This window comes from Oncorhynchus tshawytscha, linkage group LG02 (genome assembly GCF_018296145.1).
Source record: "Oncorhynchus tshawytscha isolate Ot180627B linkage group LG02, Otsh_v2.0, whole genome shotgun sequence".
Classification (NCBI taxonomy): domain Eukaryota; kingdom Metazoa; phylum Chordata; class Actinopteri; order Salmoniformes; family Salmonidae; genus Oncorhynchus; species Oncorhynchus tshawytscha.
In genome coordinates this window covers 31768337-31786570 of record NC_056430.1, presented here as the reverse complement: position 1 = coordinate 31786570, position 18234 = coordinate 31768337, and the positions used below count along the sequence as shown (strand labels likewise).

Genomic DNA, 18234 nt, shown 5'->3' with positions numbered 1-18234 from the left:
CCATCCCCCACTGCATGATCCCCCGCAGGACCAGCAACGCCCAAAGCGACACTCCCCTTCTGGATACAGTCCCCCTAACGCCCCCCCACCAGGCAGGCGACCAGACCCCCTCCCAAAAAACGGTTCACGTCACCATCTTTACTGTTCGCATTCCCACAATCCTCCTCAAGACCTCACCCTCACCACACATCCAATGAGAGGTTGTCTGACAACCCTGTAATGGACTGACTGAAGCTCAGACAACAAAGCATGATAGCGGATTTAATTCTCTAAGCTCCCACAATATTGTCCATTATACAACACCAAGTGCACATTGAACCAAGAATGGAAGCAGAGGCAGTTAACTGACACCTCAATGTAGACATCTGACTCAGAGACCAAACAGTCAAACTATATGAGCTCTGGAGGGATGGGCGAGTATAAAAATGGTTTAAAAACTTTTGGAATTGTTCACCCTTTCAACACTAACGTAACTGTGGCTTGGATCACTAACTAAAGCATACATTATCCTGTAAGGAGGGCAGATTGGTGATTGTCCAAAACCAATGTGCCCTTGGCCTCCAGCAGCGTGAAGGGGTTAATGGCTTAGTCCCATTGTTGGGAGACATCTGCTGTATGATTAACATGAGCACTTCATATATCACACAGCGATCCCACGTAGCCCCTCTGTGTTACTGGGGAGGGGTGACCGTGGAGAGAGCATGTTCTAACTCCTACGCAACACATTTGATGTAATTCATCTCGGAATGATGTAAAGCCAATTAAATTGCACAAAATTAATTCATTTGTTCGACTGCATCATAAAATGACTGATGAATGCAGCCAAATCTTCTTGCTCCACAATAAAACTAACAGTTGCCAAATGGATTAGTCATCTTTGGTCTGTGTCAGCGTGCACATAAGAATGGTCTGAAATGGGGGGTTATACAGTGCCTTCAGTAAGTGTACATACCCCTTGACTTATTCCAAATGTGTTACAGCCCGAATTAAAAAATGACTTTTTTTCTCTCACACATCTACACACATTACCCCATAATGACAAAGTAATTTATTTATTTTTTAATTGCAAAATGTATTGAAAATGAAATACAGAAATATAATTTACACAAGTATTCACACCGCTGTATCAGCTGAGTCAACAAGTTACAATCACTAGTCTTTCTTGGTATGTCTCCAAGAGCTTTGCACACCTGGATTGTACAATATTTGCACATTATTATTCAAGCTCTGTCAAGTTGGTTGTTGATAATTGCTAAACAGCCATTTTCAAGTCTTGCCAAGCTGATTTAAGTCAAAACTGTAACTAGGCCACTCAGGAACATTCAATGTGGTCTTGGTAAGCATCTCCAGTGTAGATTTGGCCTTGTGTTGTAGGTTATTGTCCTGCTGAAAGGTGAATTTGTCTCTCAGTGTCTGTTGGGAAGCAGACCGAACCAGGTTTTCCTTTAGGATTTTGCCTGTGCTTAGTCTATTGTTTTTCACCCCCCAAAACTCCCTAGTCCTTGCTCATGTCAAGCATACCCATAACATGATGCCCTCACCACCATGATTGAAAAATATGAAGAGTGGTACTCAGTGATGTGTTGTATTTGCCCCAAACATAACACCTTGTATTCAGGAAATAAAGTCAATTTCTTTGCCACATTTTGTTGCAGTTTTACTTAAGTGCATTTTTTTCTTCTGTACAGGCTTCCTTCTTTTCACTTTGTCATTTAGGTTAGTATTGTGGAGTAACTACAATGTTGTTGATCCATCCTCAGTAACTGTTTTAAAGTCAATTTTGGCTTCATGGTGAAATCCCTGAGCAGTTTTCCTCCTCTCCGGCAACTGAGTAACGAAATCAAATCAAATTTTATTGGTCACATACACATGGTTAGCAGATGTTAATGCGAGTGTAGCGAAATGCTTGTGCTTCTAGTTCTGACAGTGCAGTAATATCTAACAATTCAACATCAACTACCTTATACACACAAATGTAAAGGGATGGAATAAGAATATGTACAAAAATATATGGATGAGCGATGGCCGAGCAGCTTAGGCAAGATGCAGTAGATGTTATGCAATACAGTATTTACATATGAGATGAGTGATGTAAGATAAGTAAACATTATTTAAAGTGACTAGTGATACATTTATTAAAGTGGCCAATGATTTGAGTCTGTATGTAGGCAGCAGCCTCTCTGAATTAGTGATTGCTGTTTAGCAGTCTGTTTAGCAGGCCTTGAGATATAAGCTGTTTTTCAGTCTCTCGGTCCCAGCTTTGATGCAGCTGTACTGACCTCGCCTTCTGGATGGTAAGCGGGGTAAACAGGCAGTGGCTCGGGTGGTTGTCCTTCATGATATTTTTGTCCTTCCTGTGACATTGGGTGCAGGTAGTTTGCCTCCGGTGATGCGTTGTGCAGACCACACCACACCACCCTCTGGAGAGCCTCCCCTCTCTTCACTGGCTCTCGGGTGGTTGTTGACTCTAACCCTATTACGGGGGCTGAGTCACCGGCTTACTGGTGCTCATCCATGCCGTCCCTAGGAGGGGTGCTTCACTTGAGTGGGTTGAGTCACTGACGTGATCTTCCTGTCCGGGTTTGGCGTCCCCCTCGGGTTCATGCCTTTAGTGGTGTGGGGGCTGTGCTTTGGCAAAGCGGGTGGGGTTATATCCTGCCTGGTTGGCCCGGTCAGGGGGTATTGTCGGACGGGGCCACAGTGTCTCCCGACCCCTCCCGTCTCAGCCTCCAGTATTTATGCTGCAATAGTTTGTGTCAGGGGGCTAGGTTGTTATATCTGGAGTATTTCTCCGGTCTTATCCGGTGTCCTGTGTGAAGCTCTCTCTCACTCTGAATGATCAGCTATGAAAAGCCAACTGACATTTACTCCTGAGGTGTTGACCTGTTGCACCCTCTACAACAACTGTGATTATTATTATTTGACCCTGCTGGTCATCTATGAACGTTTGAACATCTTGGCCATGTACTGTTATAATCTCCACTCGGCACAGCCAGAAGAGGACTGGCCACCCCTCAGAGTCTGGTTCCTCTCTAGGTTCCTGCCTTTCTAGGGAGTTTTTCCTAGCCACCATGCTTCTACATCTGCATTGCTTGCCGTTTCGGGTTTTAGGCTGGGTTTCTGTATAGCACTGTGTGACATCGGTTGATGCAAAAAGGGCTTCATAAATACATTTGATTGATTGATTGATTGTGGTTGATGGTGGTGCAGTTGCTGTACCAGGTGGTGATACAGCCCAAAAGGATGCTCTCAATCGTGCAACTGTAAATGTTTGTGAGGGTTTTAGGTGACAAGCCAAATTTCTTCAGCCTCCTGAGGTTGAAGAGGCACTGTTACGCCTTCTTCACCACGCTGTCTGTGTGGGTGGACCATTTCAGTTTGTCCGTGATGTGTACGCCAAGGAACTTAAAACGTTCCACCTTCTCCACTGCTCTCCTGTCGATGTAGATAAGGGGGTGCTCCCTCTGCTGTTTCCTGAAGTCCACCATCATCTCCTTTGTTTTGTTCATGTTGAGTGAGAGCTCCTTTTCCTGACACCACATTCCAGGTGCCCTCACCTCCTCTCTGTAGGCTGTCTCGTCATTGTTGGTAATCAAGCCCACTACTGTAGTGTCATCTGCAAACTTGATGATTAAGTTGGAGGTGTGCATGGCCACAAAGTCATGTGTGAACAGGAAGTATGGGAGGGGGCTGAGCACACACCCTTGTGGGGCCCCAGTGTTGAGGATCAGCGAAGTGGAGATGTTGTTTCCTACCTTTACCACCCGGGGGCTGCCCGTCAAAAAGTCCAGGACTCAATTGCACAGGGCGGGGTTGAGACCCAGGGCCTTAAGCTTGATGATGAGCTTGGAGGATACCATGGTGTTGAATGCTGAGCTGGAGTCAATGAACAGCATTCTTATATAGACATTCCTCTTATCCAGATGGGATAGGGCAGTGTGATGGTGATTGCATCTTCTGTGGACCTGTTGTGGCGATATGCAAACTGAAGTGTGTCTCGGGTGGCAGCTAAAGGTGGAGGTGATATGATCCTTGACTAGTCTCTCAAAGCACTTCATGATGACAGAAGTGAGTGCTACGGGTCGATTTAGTCATTTAGTTCAGTTATCTTTGCCTTCTTGGGTACAGGAACAATGGTGGCCATCTTGAAGCATGTGGGGACAGCAGACTGGGATAGGGAGCGATTGAATATGTCCGTAAACACACCAGCCAGCTGGTCTGCACATGCTCTGAGGACGCGGCTAGGGGTGCCGTCTGTGTTTAGTTTGTCTGGAAGCAAGACGGTGTCTGTGATGTGGCTGGTTTTCTAGTTGGAGTAATAATAATTGCCTGTAGACCCTGCCACATACGTCTTGTGTCTGAGCCGTTGAATTGCAACTCCACTTTGCCCCTATACCGACATTTCGCTTGTTTGATTGCCTTGCGTAGGGAATAACTACACTGTTTATATTTCGGCCATATTCTCCGACATCTTTCCATGGTTGAATGTGGTTGTTCACGCTTTCAGTTTTGTGCGAATGCCGCCATCTATCCACGGTTTCTGGTTAGGGTAGGTTTTAATAGTCAGAGTGGGTACAACATCTCCAATGCACTTCCTAATAAAAACTCACTCACAGAGTCAGCATATAAATCAATGTTATTCTCTGAGCCTTTCCATAACATTACCCAGTCCGCGTGATCAAAACAATCTTGAAGCGTGGATTCCAATTGGTCAGATCAGCGTTGAATGGTTCTAGTCACGGGTACATCCTGTTTGAGTTTCTGCCTATAGGACGGTAGGAGCAAGATGTAGTCGTGGTCGGATTTGCCGAAGGGAGGGCGGGGAGGGCCTTGTATGCATCGCGGAAGTTAGAGTAGCAGTGGTCCAGTGTATTGCCCATGTGGGTGCTACAGTCAATGTGCTGGTAGATTTTAGGTAGCCTTGTTCTCAAATTAGCTTGAGTTGAGTTCCTGTATGTTGTTGTGATTACAGCATGATTCGTTAATGACGAAGCATACACCCCTACCCTTCTTCTTCTTACCAGAGAGATGATTGTTTCTGTCGGCGTGACACCGTTAGGAAGAATGCCTGTGTCTTTGTAGTGACTGGGTGTATTGATACACCATACAAAGTGTAATTAATATCTTCACCATGCTCAAAGGGATATTTACTGTTGGCTTTTTAAAAATTGTTTTACCCTTCTACCAATAGGTGCTCTTCTTTGCAAGGCATTGGAAAACCTCCCTGGTCTTTGTGATTGAGTCTGTGTTTGAAATTCACTGCTCAACTGAAGGACCTTACAGATAATTGTATGTGTGGTGTACAGAGATGTGGTAGTCATTGAAAAAAAATCAACAACTTGTTAAGCACATTTTTACTTCTGAACTTATTTAGACTTGCCATAGCCAAGTGGTTGAATACTTCTCGATTCAAAACAATTCAGCTTTTCATTTTTTATGAATTTGTAAACCTTTCTAAAAACATAATTCCACTTTGACATTATTGGGTATTGTGTGTAGGCCAGTGACAACATCTAAAATTTAAATTCTCCCAATCCCAGCCGGTTGTGATACAGCCTGGATTCGAACCAGGGTGTCTGTAGTGTCTCTAGCACTGAGATGCAGTGCCTTAGACCGCTGTGGCAATCGGGAGCCCTATACATAAATCTGATCCAAACCGGCAATCAAAACAATCAAGTGTAATTACCGAATGATTACTGGATATCCATTTTCTCCTCCTATAGAGCAAACCAAACACAATGTCAGGAGAAAATCAAAAAATAACAAAAGCATCACAACCTAGCCTCACATTTCCTTCAACTGCTGGAATTAGAAAGGGCCTCTGGAGCACAATTAAAACCACTCAGACATTTTAATCAAGAAGATTTTTGAAGCAGCCACATAATGCAGGGTCTCACTCTCACAGCCCAAGGGGAGATCTGGTTGATCTGGGCAAAGTAGAGCTAGGCCGTTCCTACTGTTTTTTTAGACACCAAGCACTACAGCCTGACACAGTGGACAACTCTCCTCTGTATTAAAACCAAAATAAATTCATTCTCTAGCCTTCCACAGATATTCTTTTGTTATGAGAGAGCTACGCACCAAAGAAGAGGATCAGTGCAGTTCAAATCACAACATTTGCATATTAAAAGGAAAACCGCTGTCAACGCTATAGTAAAGAGACAGCATGCAGAGAAGTGGCCAAGCATAAGGCTGGTATTCAAGCATACTGATACTCATTCAATATGGATGTGATGTGGATGCAGGCGTGATCATGACCATCAATGTCACGTGACTCAAACAGAAGACTGGTTAAGTTGAAAAACATAGGCAACATCCAATATTAGACATTTCTCAAATAGTAGAGACTTTCAAACAGTGACCAATGACCCACTGCAGGGTAGTCTAACGCTTTCTAAGCCATGGCTTAAGATTTTAGAAAATGTGAACCTGAAATACCCTTGGAAAACCTCAATTTGAAAATAAATAATGGAGGTGACCTTGTTAAAAAATAATTTATTCCTGAATGCTGTGCAAGTGGTTGAAACAAAACATGTAAAATAATCAGATTCTGCCCAGTCCTTCTTGGCATGGCTGATAATCATGCCACTAAAGGAAAACAATCCGCCTAGTTTAATTGGAACAGCTGAAAGAGTAAGATTGATGCCATCTTCTAACAATGCCACCAAACCTAGATGGCACAAGATCGTCATTGGCGTGGCTCCAGAAAAAAACATATGGCTAGTTAGTTGGAAGGCCTCAGATTATTGTCATGCCACCCTAATTGGTGCTAATAACCATGAGTTTCAGCACACACTAGGAACCATTTCTTCATACCTACTACCAAAAGCCTGAAGGCCCAATGCTGACATTCTACCCTCTCCGGAAGGAGCCCATGAAACCAGGTCACTGTATAATTTCGATGGTTTGATGGTAAATGAGTGCAATGTAGCTTGCAAGTCAGCGATCTGTTAAATAAACATATCTGTTGCTCACAGCAACACTAGAGCAACAAAACATGTTCACGTGACAGATTATTTTACTCCACCGGACTAAAATTACAGTTTCAAAGGATGGAGGAGGAGGAGTGGTAAAGGGGTTTTATTGTATACATAATAGAAAGAGTACCCCAGGTCAGAAATGTGTGGCAATGCAGTGGATGGCTGAGCTATGAATAAAAAAAACATCTAATCTATGGAGAAAAAAAAAGTATTTCAGGAAAAAAAACAGTATCTTCGCCAGACTGTATATTAATCTGAAAGTAACCAACTCATACCTTAACAACATGGTGGCAAAGACAGTACAGTATGAAGATAAGCTTAGAAATCCCAGATCACACATGTAGGCGATGTGATGGCAACGTTGGCTAGCTAAGCTCATGCGTAGAAACATGGTCATCGGGTTGAACGTCTCGCACCGAACTACGCATGTGCAGGCCGTCAAATCTGTTGTTTTTGACAAATGAGAGCATGTCAGTTCGACAATTTCACGAGGTTGGAGTAATAACATGTTCAACAAAAGACATTGGCTCTAGTTTCTAAAATGAACAACTATGGGAGAATTTTTCACTTCTCTCATTGACTTCTCTCAGTGTTGCAAGCATTCCTGGAAGTCTCGCGATGTTGCGTATCTGGATTTAGAAACTCTGAGGGTGGTGCTAGCAGGCCTGGTCAGACTCCCCTGAAGACTACAGGACCAGAACAAACAAGGGGGACAAAGACAGAGGGGTACAGACCCAGACCGAGCTAAATTCCCCACCCCATTGTCTGCAGTGATAGTGGGGGACAATACAGATGACCCTGCAATATGTGATAATGCCACCAGGCCTGACCCCTACCCAAGCCCAGCCTTGCACCAGCTCTAATCCAAAACACTGGGATGATGTCATCCCTGCTTATCCAGACCGTAAGAGCAACAAAGCAGAGAGAGAGAGAGAGAGAGAGAGAGAGAGAGAGAGAGAGAGAGAGAAAGAGAGAGAGGGGCTAGTCCCACAAAGGAGTCGCTCCCATAGAGAAAGCAGCCAACGGAAGGAAATCAGATACCCTCTCCACACATCTGTGTCACAAAACAAAAAGTTTAGACAACACAACCTGCCCACCCTGTGCTTTACTCTGGTAAGGGTTTCACAGAGAGGTTACAGAACTCTGAGCTGTTGACATCCATTAAACGTTAGCTTCTGTTCTCTCACCGTAAAAACAAATAACAAAGTGGTATCGTTCAAGAAGACAACCCAAGGCAAATAGTGCCTTGAAGGTTTAGGTCACCTTTACCAAACTTAAATCAATCAATTGTTTTGTCAGTCATAAAATGGTAACCACACAGCGGCAGAATAGATTGTGTGTATCAAAATAGTTTGTCCCGTTCAAAAAAGGTCTAATGGTGAGAGAGAACAGTCAAGCAGTAGGACAGGTCACTGTGGCTGGCCTCACAGACCCCTGTGTCCAAAGCAAGACTCATTGGGATCTATCCTTCACTGGGGAGCGGGAGAGGGCAACAGTTCGCTCAAAAGTAACCCTGTTGCACTTTAGAACTTATGTGCTGCCCCTCCCCCCATATTCCCTCCACAAAGGGACCTTGCCCCTTGTCCCCACCCACCAGGAATTGCTCAGGCATTGCTGGGGTCACCATGACAACTGGGTGCTTAACAAAGCATTTATCTTATGCATTCTTCCTTTCACAGGGGAAAGAGGGAACAACAGTCAAAGGAGAAATGGGGAGAAAAGAAGGAGGGTGGAGGAGCTTGAAAGGATGGGGAAGGGGGCCGTTGAGAGGCTGCTGAGAATCATGGACACAGGGAGATAGAAGAGGAGGGATACATGACTGATGAATGTAAGAGGGAAAGAATCAAGGTGATAGGTGATGTTAGAGTGAAGAGCAGAGGTGGTGGACAAAGTGCCACAGACATTCCAAGCAGGGCTGTGACTAATGTCTTCTTGGGGGGGCAACAGAGGTATGGAGAGAGATAAAAGGGCCATTACAGACAAGTCAGCACAAACATACACACCAACAGACAGGTGCTACATCATGGAAATTGTATGGCATATTGCGGGACAGTGTAAAGGCCAAGGGTATTTCTGAGTATAAGCACAAGTTCTCAACTTCTTGCTCCCCCTTTATCCATGTCTGCGTAGTCATGGGGAAAACCCATTGGCTTCAAACACTAACCGTTCTGCCCCTGAACAAGGCAGATAACCCACTGTTCCTAGGCCGTCATTGAAAATAAGAATTTGTTCTTAACTGACTTGCCTAGTTAAATAAAGGGGGGGAAAGGGCGAGACAAAAACTGCTACACTAGTGCATTCATCCATACCTCAGCTAATATTAGAGCCAGTCAGACCATGTCCCCTGGCAGCAACCAGCCACAGAGGAAGTCCATCACACAGACAACAGACAGTCTTAATACACTGTAATGGAATTACATAAACTGGGACTGGCTTGACGCAAATTTAGATGTGATGAATGAGTGGCTTCCTAAAAAAGTCCACTCTTGTCCTGTTATGTTGTGTGGTGAATGGTGACAGTGGGAAAATGGACACCTTACAAAACACAGAATATGGACTCACTGCCTGGGCTGTGTGGGAGTCGGGAGAACTGTCTCACATTCAAATAAGATATTTCAATATTCAAAACAAGCTGAACATTGTAAATGCAGTTAGTCTTTTCAAACAATATTTGCATGTGTAATGGTCTTGAAATAGGATTTGTGACAGATAATCACAGTGCAATGTACTACAGAAATTGATTCTGTTGTCAACATCTTAGTCCTAATTCCAAATTCAGATGCAACTCCTTTCACATTTCCTTAATCCTAGTGAAACCGATAAATGTGTAGTCTGATGACATAGGGAGTTCACCAAGACTGGAACTGAGAACAGTTTGAGGTCAGGGGTCAGCTGTGATGCTACAGAGGGTTTGGTGAGAGTAGTTTCCCTATAGAAAATCCCCAGTATACTGACTACTGATGATAAAGCCATTGACAGTACCTCCCGGGGCAGAGAACACCTAGGTAGACAACATAGCATGCTTGCTATTAGCATGTCATCTATGAGCTCATGCATGCCTTGCCGTGCACTCTGAGGCAAATCAAGCTGCTATGTTCAGTCAGAGGGGAGAGCTTGACCATTTCATCTCAGTGCTGATGACTATAACAGTGGGTATGTGCAGTATGTTGCCTACAGAGGCATCTGCCTTCACACATTTCATCAAAGGAACAAACATTCCAAAGTAAATACCATGGTGTTTATTCTAGAACGATATTCAGGTAAGAACACAGAGGGAGAGTATTCCATCAAACTCAGTAGTGAGGATGAGAGGAAGGAAGATAAATCCCCTCAGCATCAAAAGCACACACACATTAATGCAAGCTCACACATGCAAGAAGCAGCAGTAGATCAGCTCAGCAGTATATCAACGCTGGAGCAACAGTGCACAGGTTCTGCCACATCAATTATCTATCTGCCAGCCTGGTACAACTCCTGGTTGGGCTGATCTGGTGTCAGTTATGTTGCTCAGCTCAGGAGGGAGAATAGGATCCAACAATCCTCACAAATCTGTAATCAACTGTATTTACAACTGTAATCTGGGCTGCAGCAATTAATCCAGAGATTGTAACTCCCCTGGCCAGTGACATGGAATGTCTACCCACAAATCTGTAATCAACTGTATTTACAACCGTAATCTGGGCAGCAGCAATTAATCCAGAGATTGTAACACCCACGGCCAGTGACATGGAACATCTAATCCAGCACATTAGCCAGGTTATCCCTCGTACCCAAGTTTATTGATAAGGGACATACGCAGAGCACCATGGCTGAAAACTGGCTGCCTAATTGGCTAAACAAAGGATTAATTCAAATGTATAATTGCCAGGGCTGCTATCTGAGCAGCTACAAAGAGTGCAATATGGACCCACCATGCCAATCAAAGGCTATTCAGCCGTGCACCACTCCGATTAAATAGTATAATAGAGATGTATATAGCTCTTTTCAACCCTTTGTTGTTCCTCAGCATATCTAGATAGAGTAACAATATATACCTGAAGTGATGCACCTTAGCAGTATAATTTATGTGGTTGAAGGGATATGATCTGTTGCATTTCATCACAGACTAGCTAAGGTTAATGGAATCATCCATCATATGGCATCACCTCATAAATCAGAGACATAATGGGAAGATAATAGAAGGATATGAAGTCGTCAAGGGAAGAGCTCTCAGAATTGGGGTCAACAACTTCTATTCTACAGGCAGGCACCAGTACCGTTCATTTAAGTCTCTCCCTCCCCCTCCATCTCTCTACCATAAGCCCTCTTTATTTAACTTTCTCATTACCTCTGCATCTTCACAAGTTCTATCCATCTTACACCAACGTGATTTTCCTATCCTTTCTATGAACCACCTCTCTCTCCCTCCTTCTTCCCCTCTTTCACCCGGAGGGGTATTGACACACATACCCCAGCAGGTGCGGGACGCGGCGAGAAGCCGGCCGTCTAATTGGTCCTTGGTAGAGTCACAGCTGTTGCCCCCAACAAGGGCCTAGCATGAGCTCCTCTCGCCTGCCTCTGAATCGATCGCTCGCCATTGTCTCCCAGAAAGACAGACAGCCATCTCATCTGTCACCGGGGACTCCTCCATTAAAGAGGCTCCAGGGAGGAGAAGCAGTAAAAACACCAAAAAACAAAGCAGCGCTCCAATACATTATAATGGCTACCCACTGCTGACCATATAGTATCTGGCACTCAGGACCAACTCAGCCAGCCTAGCACTGTCTATTGGTCTAGTAAATAACTCAAAATAGGAATGCTATACTTATATTCACCAATCATTCCATGATGATATCTGACCCTCTCACATTAGACTATACCTCTGCATCCATCAGAGTAAAGATTTTTTTTTAAATAGGAAAGTTTTAATCCATCTGGTTAAACTTATTTTATCTAGTTATATGGGCACTTTGATGACAAATCCCTGACTGAGAAGCTGTGCCACATTTAAAAAGGTGCCGTTTGCTGCGGTTGCTCCTCTCTTTTAATTAGAGCCAAGGCCATAAAGGAACCAGCTCTACAGCCTGGCTCCCAGAAAGCAAGGGCCACAAATCTCTCTCCCAACTCTCCTGCAGCGATTCAAGTTTAGTCACATTTTGTAGCAAATAAAATGCTCTGTAATTAGTGCTGACAGGTGAAATTACCAGTGCAGACTCAAAGACAAACACGAGGTTAGAGAAGACCACACAAACTCAAAGACAAACACAAGGTTAGAGAAGACCACGCAAACTCAAAGACAAACACGAGGTTAGAGAAGACCACGCAAACTCAAAGACAAACACGAGGTTAGAGAAGACCACGCAAACTCAAAGACAAACACAAGGTTAGAGAAGACCACGCAAACTCAAAGACAAACACGAGGTTAGAGAAGACCACGCAAACTCAAAGACAAACACGAGGTTAGAGAAGACCACGCAAACTCAAAGACAAACACGAGGTTAGAGAAGACCACGCAGACTCAAAGACAAACACGAGGTTAGAGAAGACCACGCAGACTCAAAGACAAACACGAGGTTAGAGAAGACCACGCAGACTCAAAGACAAACACGAGGTTAGAGAAGACCACGCAGACTCAAAGACAAACACGACGTTAGAGAAGACCACACAAACTCAAACACGAGGTTAGAGAAGACCACGCAAACTCAAAGACAAACACGAGGTTAGAGAAGACCACACAGACGCAAAGACAAACACGAGGTTAGAGAAGACCACACAGCTCCCTGGTTTCCATGAGCTGGCTACTAGAACTCTCCAAATGTAAAAGCTTTATCTTTGCTGTGAGTCAAAAATGAATTACTTTCCGGTCTAAAAGGTGAATGTTCATAGATGGCTCTGTCCATCATGGCTTGAAACATGACATATAGGCCTAGCATAAAATATAGCCACAAGGCCTATGTTTGGTTCATGCTATATTTGTTAACAAAGGCAATTCAAATGCTGAGAGAAAAATGTAAACACAGGGTGTGTCGTGCTCTGTCTGATATTACAAAGAATGACTGAGTAACTAGGGAAATATCATGCCAATCTGGCATGTGATACAAAATATATGGGGAAAATGTTGTTTTATCCTAGTTTGACATCAAATGTCATATTAGCGTGTCATCATAGCGTGAGAACACAGACTATAAAACAGTCCATAATTGAATGAAATATTGTGTGCTCGCTGAAAATGAAGGTTTTATGTTGGCCAATTATAGAAAATGATACAGATCTACTGGAGTGCATTTCCCACAGGAGCAGGCCATCCAGCTGCAGACATGCACAGATGAATTTAAATAGCAGTTTAGGACAACACATTGATCTACATCAGGCCTGGGTACAGCTGCCTGCTCTTTAACAAGATGACAAACACTATAACATAAAAACAAACCCCAAGAAGATTAACTAAAATGCACTAGTAAACCAAACAAATCTCCTGACCTGTGATATTGCATCTCCCTGCCCGGATGCAAAAAAGCACAATCTAGTCTAGAAATGACTTCTTCCTAAAAATTAAGTCTTGAGTCTTGAGGAGACACACTAAGATTACCCCCTGAATGTTAAATTTAACTCATGATTAATATTGAATTAATGAAGTTTTAATATTGAAACACTGAAGCAGAGGAGGTCATACATAAAAAAGTGGCTATGGCAGTCAAAGTGTGTCATAAAAAGTACATATCGTGAATTGTAATGTTGAAAATGGTCAAGTGAAAAGCATAAGTAGGAACAACAAGCATAACAGAAAAGGGCCTAGGTATTAAAAACAACTGAGGACAGGGTTAGTCTTACCTGAGACAGATATCCTCATGGAGGCCTCCAGGGGTCTGTTGTTGTCCAGGGCCTGGCTCAGCCGGATCTCCCCCGTGCTCTGGTTCAGGATGACCAGGTTCAGCTCATTACCAGCCTCAAAGCTGTACTGGAGCTGGTCTGAGGCGTCTGGGTCATGGGCAGGGATCCGCCCGATCACCCCTGTGGGGAAGCTACTGGATTTGTCAGTGACATAGTTATTGAAGATGATCTGGAAGTTTTTCAGCACTGGTACATTGTCATTCTTGTCAACCAGCTTGATGTGCACAATGGCACGGCTGACAAGTGGGGCAGAGGTGGCCTGGACCACGATGACATACTCTGACCGTGTTTCGTAGTCGAGATCTGTCAGAGCAGTCAGTTCTCCTGAGAAGATGTCCAGCTGGAACACCTCTGGAATGTTTCCCTCTACTATCTGGTACATGATCTGGGCGTTGCTCCCCTCATCTGGGTCCGAGGCAGATACGTGGGCCACTACCAGGCCTATTGGGCTGTTCTCCTCCACAAATATGTCAAACTCATCCTTCTCAAACACAGGAGGGTTGTCATTGACGTCTAGAATGGTCACCTGGATGTCCACGGACGTCTTGAGAGCAGGAACACCTTTATCCACAGCAAAGGCCTGCAGGTTGTAGAATGGCATGTTCTCTCGGTCCAGGCGACGCAGCGTTCGCACAATACCAGAGGTGGACTCAATTATGAAGTCTCCATCGCCGTCCTCTCCCCCCTGGAAAGTGTAGAAGACACGTCCATTGAGGCCAGAGTCTCGGTCAGTGGCAGAGACCTGGACGACGCTGGTAAACACTGGCACGTCCTCCATCACAGAGCCTAGGTAGTGGTCTCGGAGGAACCGAGGAGAGTTGTCATTCACATCATTCACCAGGATCTCCAGGTAGGTGGTGTCAGACTTCTGTGGGATGCCGTTGTCCCGGGCCGTGATGGCTAACGTGTAGGACACCTGATCTTCATAGTCCAGCTCCATCTGGGTGGTGACAGCGCCTGTGTCGGAGTCGATGTCGAACTGGGGGATGCTGTCATCCATGAAGTAGGTTATACGTGCATTCTCCCCAGTGTCCTCATCTGTAGCACTGATCACCACAACGGTGGTGCCAACAGGTCTGTCCTCGTTGATGTTGACGGTGTAATGGGAGCTCTGAAACACGGGCCTGTGGGTGTTGGCGTCGGTGACGTTGACGAACACCTTGGCGGTGTCGAAGAGTGTGCCGTCAGACGCAGTGACACTTAGAACGTATTGGCGCTCCAGCTTGTAGTCAAGGGGCAGGGCCAGGGTTATGAGGCCCCCTCCACTCTGGCTGGTGATGGAGAACCTGTTCCTGGTGTTCCCACTGGAGATCTGATACGTCACCACACTGTTGATATCCTGGTCCACTGCAGACACCGTCACCACGCTTGTCCCCACGATGGCGTCCTCATTGAGGCGCATGTAATATGACCTCTGTGTGAACTCTGGGTTGTTGTCGTTGACGTCAAGGATGGTCATGCTAACGCTAGCTGAGGAAGACATCACCGGGTGGCCATGATCACGGGCCTCCACCCCAAAGTTGTAGAAGTCCATGCTCTCCCTGTCCAGATCAGCGGCTACGACTATCCAACCAGTGCTGTTGTTGATGGAGAATGGGAAGTTGGGCATGGTTTCAATGAGACGGTACTCCAGCCTAGAATTGTCGCCAGAGTCTGCATCAACAGCCTGGATGTGAATGATGGAGTAACCCACCGGCACATTCTCTAGCACAGTGGCCTGGAAGGGGGTGCTGACGAAAATGGGGGTGTTATCATTGACATCCAGCACCTGCACCGTTACCAGGCCACTGATGTTGGAGAGCGGCGGGCGTCCCCCGTCCTGAGCGCGGATGCGAATGGTGTATTCCTTGTTAGCCTCGTAGTCCAACTGACTGACCAGGTCCATCTTGCCTGTCTGAGCGTCAATGTAGAACTGGCCCCTGGTGTTGCCACTCATGATGCTGAAGTGAACCATGGCATTACTCCCTCTGTCCTGGTCTGTGGCAATCACCTGCAGGATTTCTGTGTTGGGTGCCATATCCTCCGGAACCTGCACCACATATCGCTTTTCACTGAACTGGGGAGCATTATCATTGTCGTCCTCTACAATAATGTGAACAGTTGCGGTGGCACTGCGGGGGGCGGGGTCACGACCCTGGTCGTTGGCCTCTACCAACAGCATGTAGGCCTCCACCATCTCTCTATCCACTGGGCCCTTCGTGCGGATCACCCCCGACCTGGAGTCAATCTCAAAAACATTGTTCGAACCGTTGCTGTTGAGGACGTGGTACAGGATGTTACCGTTGACCGGGGCGTCTCCGTCTGTGGCCCTGACAGTCAGCACCTCATAGCCGATCTCTAGGTTCTCCCTAACACTCTCCTTGTAGTCCTGTTGCTCAAAGACGGGATCATGGTCATTACTGTCACTCACTGTGATGGTGAGGGTGGCCATGGCCGTACGGCGGGGAGTGCCATGGTCAACAGCGGTCACACGGAATACATGGGTGTCCTTCTGCTCTCTATCCAGCACCTCCACAGTGGCGACTGCACCATTGACTGGGTCCACAGCAAATAGGTTGTTGGAGCGGCTGTCAAACAGGGCCTCTATGAAGTACTCCAGCCTGCCCGCCTCTCCCTCATCAGAATCTACTGCCTTTAAAACAACTACAGGAGTTCCAGCTGGCTTATTCTCTGCCACAGCCACCTGGTACATAGGAGGCTGAAACTGGGGGCTACTGTTAACAGCCCTCTTGCTCCTGCTCACAATGCCTGATTCAGAATGGGCAGCCTGCTGTAGTAACTTCCCCAAGTGGCCCTGTTTGAAGGAGCCTTGACCCACCCGCCAGTGGACTGAGATGCTGTTCACTCTGGATTCCCTCTCATCTCCTGTGTATTGGTTACAATGTAAGTCTAGCTCAAGAAGTGTGTCGTGTTTCAAACACAGCGTCTTGGACACAAACAACTGCCCCTCAGAAAAATATAACTCCGAACTCCGAATCACCTTGCAGTGCATACTGCTGTGGGTTGGAGAGCCGGGTAGTAGATCCCATACCCGGAGGAGCGCAGTACCAGACTCGTGGCATTCTAACTGATGATTATGGGCTTTAAACAAACTGATTATCTCCAAGTCCCATTGTGATTTCCTTTTGTGTTTACTTGAACAGTTCCTGCCGTGAACATACACATCATACTGGCTTGTGAGGAGGTGCCTCAACCCTGGGACATTGTTCATGCAGTCCACAACAGTGTACACGGTGAAAGGGTTGGAGCTGAGCGAGGCACAATTTAAACTACCTGAAAGGAACACAACGCGCGCGGACGCATCAGTTTCAATAAAGGTCTTTGAGAATTTAGGAGCGATTACCTGATCCAAAGTGCATGCCCCGCTCTGTTCAACACTTGCAATCACCGTCCGCTGCTCAGCATCCTGACTGATGTGTACATTGTAGCAATACGACAGTGAAATGAGTTCAAACCAGCCGAAAATAATAAACAACAAATCCCACTTAATGACGGGCATTGCTCCACGATGATGTTCAACCAGGTTTGAACGTAGGCTAATTACTGCCGCTTTCCTTAAACTTTCAGTCGAGTCGTTCCCTTTTGTTGCCGCGTATCCATGCTTTCACTACTATACAGTAGCTAATCCAATTGAATTGAGAGAAACCGCAGTCACCTTGCTTGCCAAAGCTTCTCACCATGCAAACAAGCCGACACCACCACTCCATCCGCGTGAATGATTAAAATGGCTCCAACTACCCCTGCGCCTTGAGGCTTCTCATTACCATAAACCTGTTTCAGTGTGTTAGAGAGAGAGATAGAAAGATATGGAGTGGAGGGGGACGTTCTCACAGGAGCCACACTGAGCTGTAAAGAAAGAGATGACTGGCCTCCTAGTCCCCTTTGAGTGTTTTTGCAGTACATGGATTGCTAAGACTTCCTATAATGCAAAAAACGTTTTCCTTATGCTTTCACAAACGCTCTCACTATTTAAACACAGAAATAAGCCTAAACTTGAGGGTCTTTCAGTTCTCATCCCCGGGGCACAGAAAGAGAGTGAGCAACATTTACTATATTTTCCTACCACCTGCTGGTACATTTGCATTACTGCAGACAGCAATCAGATTGCAACGAATCACATCTACCAGCCAGCTATTTCGGTAGCAATTGAGACTGGGAATGAGGTTAGACTGCAACTCAGCTTTCAAGAGAAGTCCACAGATGTCTTTTACAGTGATCCTGCCGTAGTCATTCAACAGTCTTGATACAATAATCTTAATTCAGCCACCTATCAATGTAAAATGATGTTCAGTTTACAATGTGCACTTAAATCCAAATATGGTCAAAGGTACCTGAGGAGACTGCACAAGTGCACATTTAGAAGGCACACAAAGGTCTAGTTCCA

The 18234-nt window shown here is 45.5% G+C and overlaps 1 protein-coding gene across 5 annotated transcripts in view; it reads right to left on the bottom strand.

Annotated features, from left to right (window-relative positions):
* LOC112217911 (cadherin EGF LAG seven-pass G-type receptor 2-like) overlaps positions 1 to 17834 on the bottom strand; it is an 86028-nt gene extending 68194 nt beyond the window's left edge. For 4 of the 5 annotated variants that reach the window (XM_042296609.1, XM_042296611.1, XM_042296614.1 and 1 more), the window contains exon 1: positions 13791 to 17833. In XM_042296609.1, the coding sequence (XP_042152543.1) occupies positions 13791 to 17349 (3559 nt within the window). In that variant the 5' untranslated portion in view covers positions 17350 to 17833. Of the gene's footprint in view, positions 1 to 13790 lie in introns of all 5 variants that reach the window. The other variant, XR_006078743.1, reaches the window with a different exon arrangement.
* Positions 17835 to 18234: the final 400 nt, after the last annotated feature.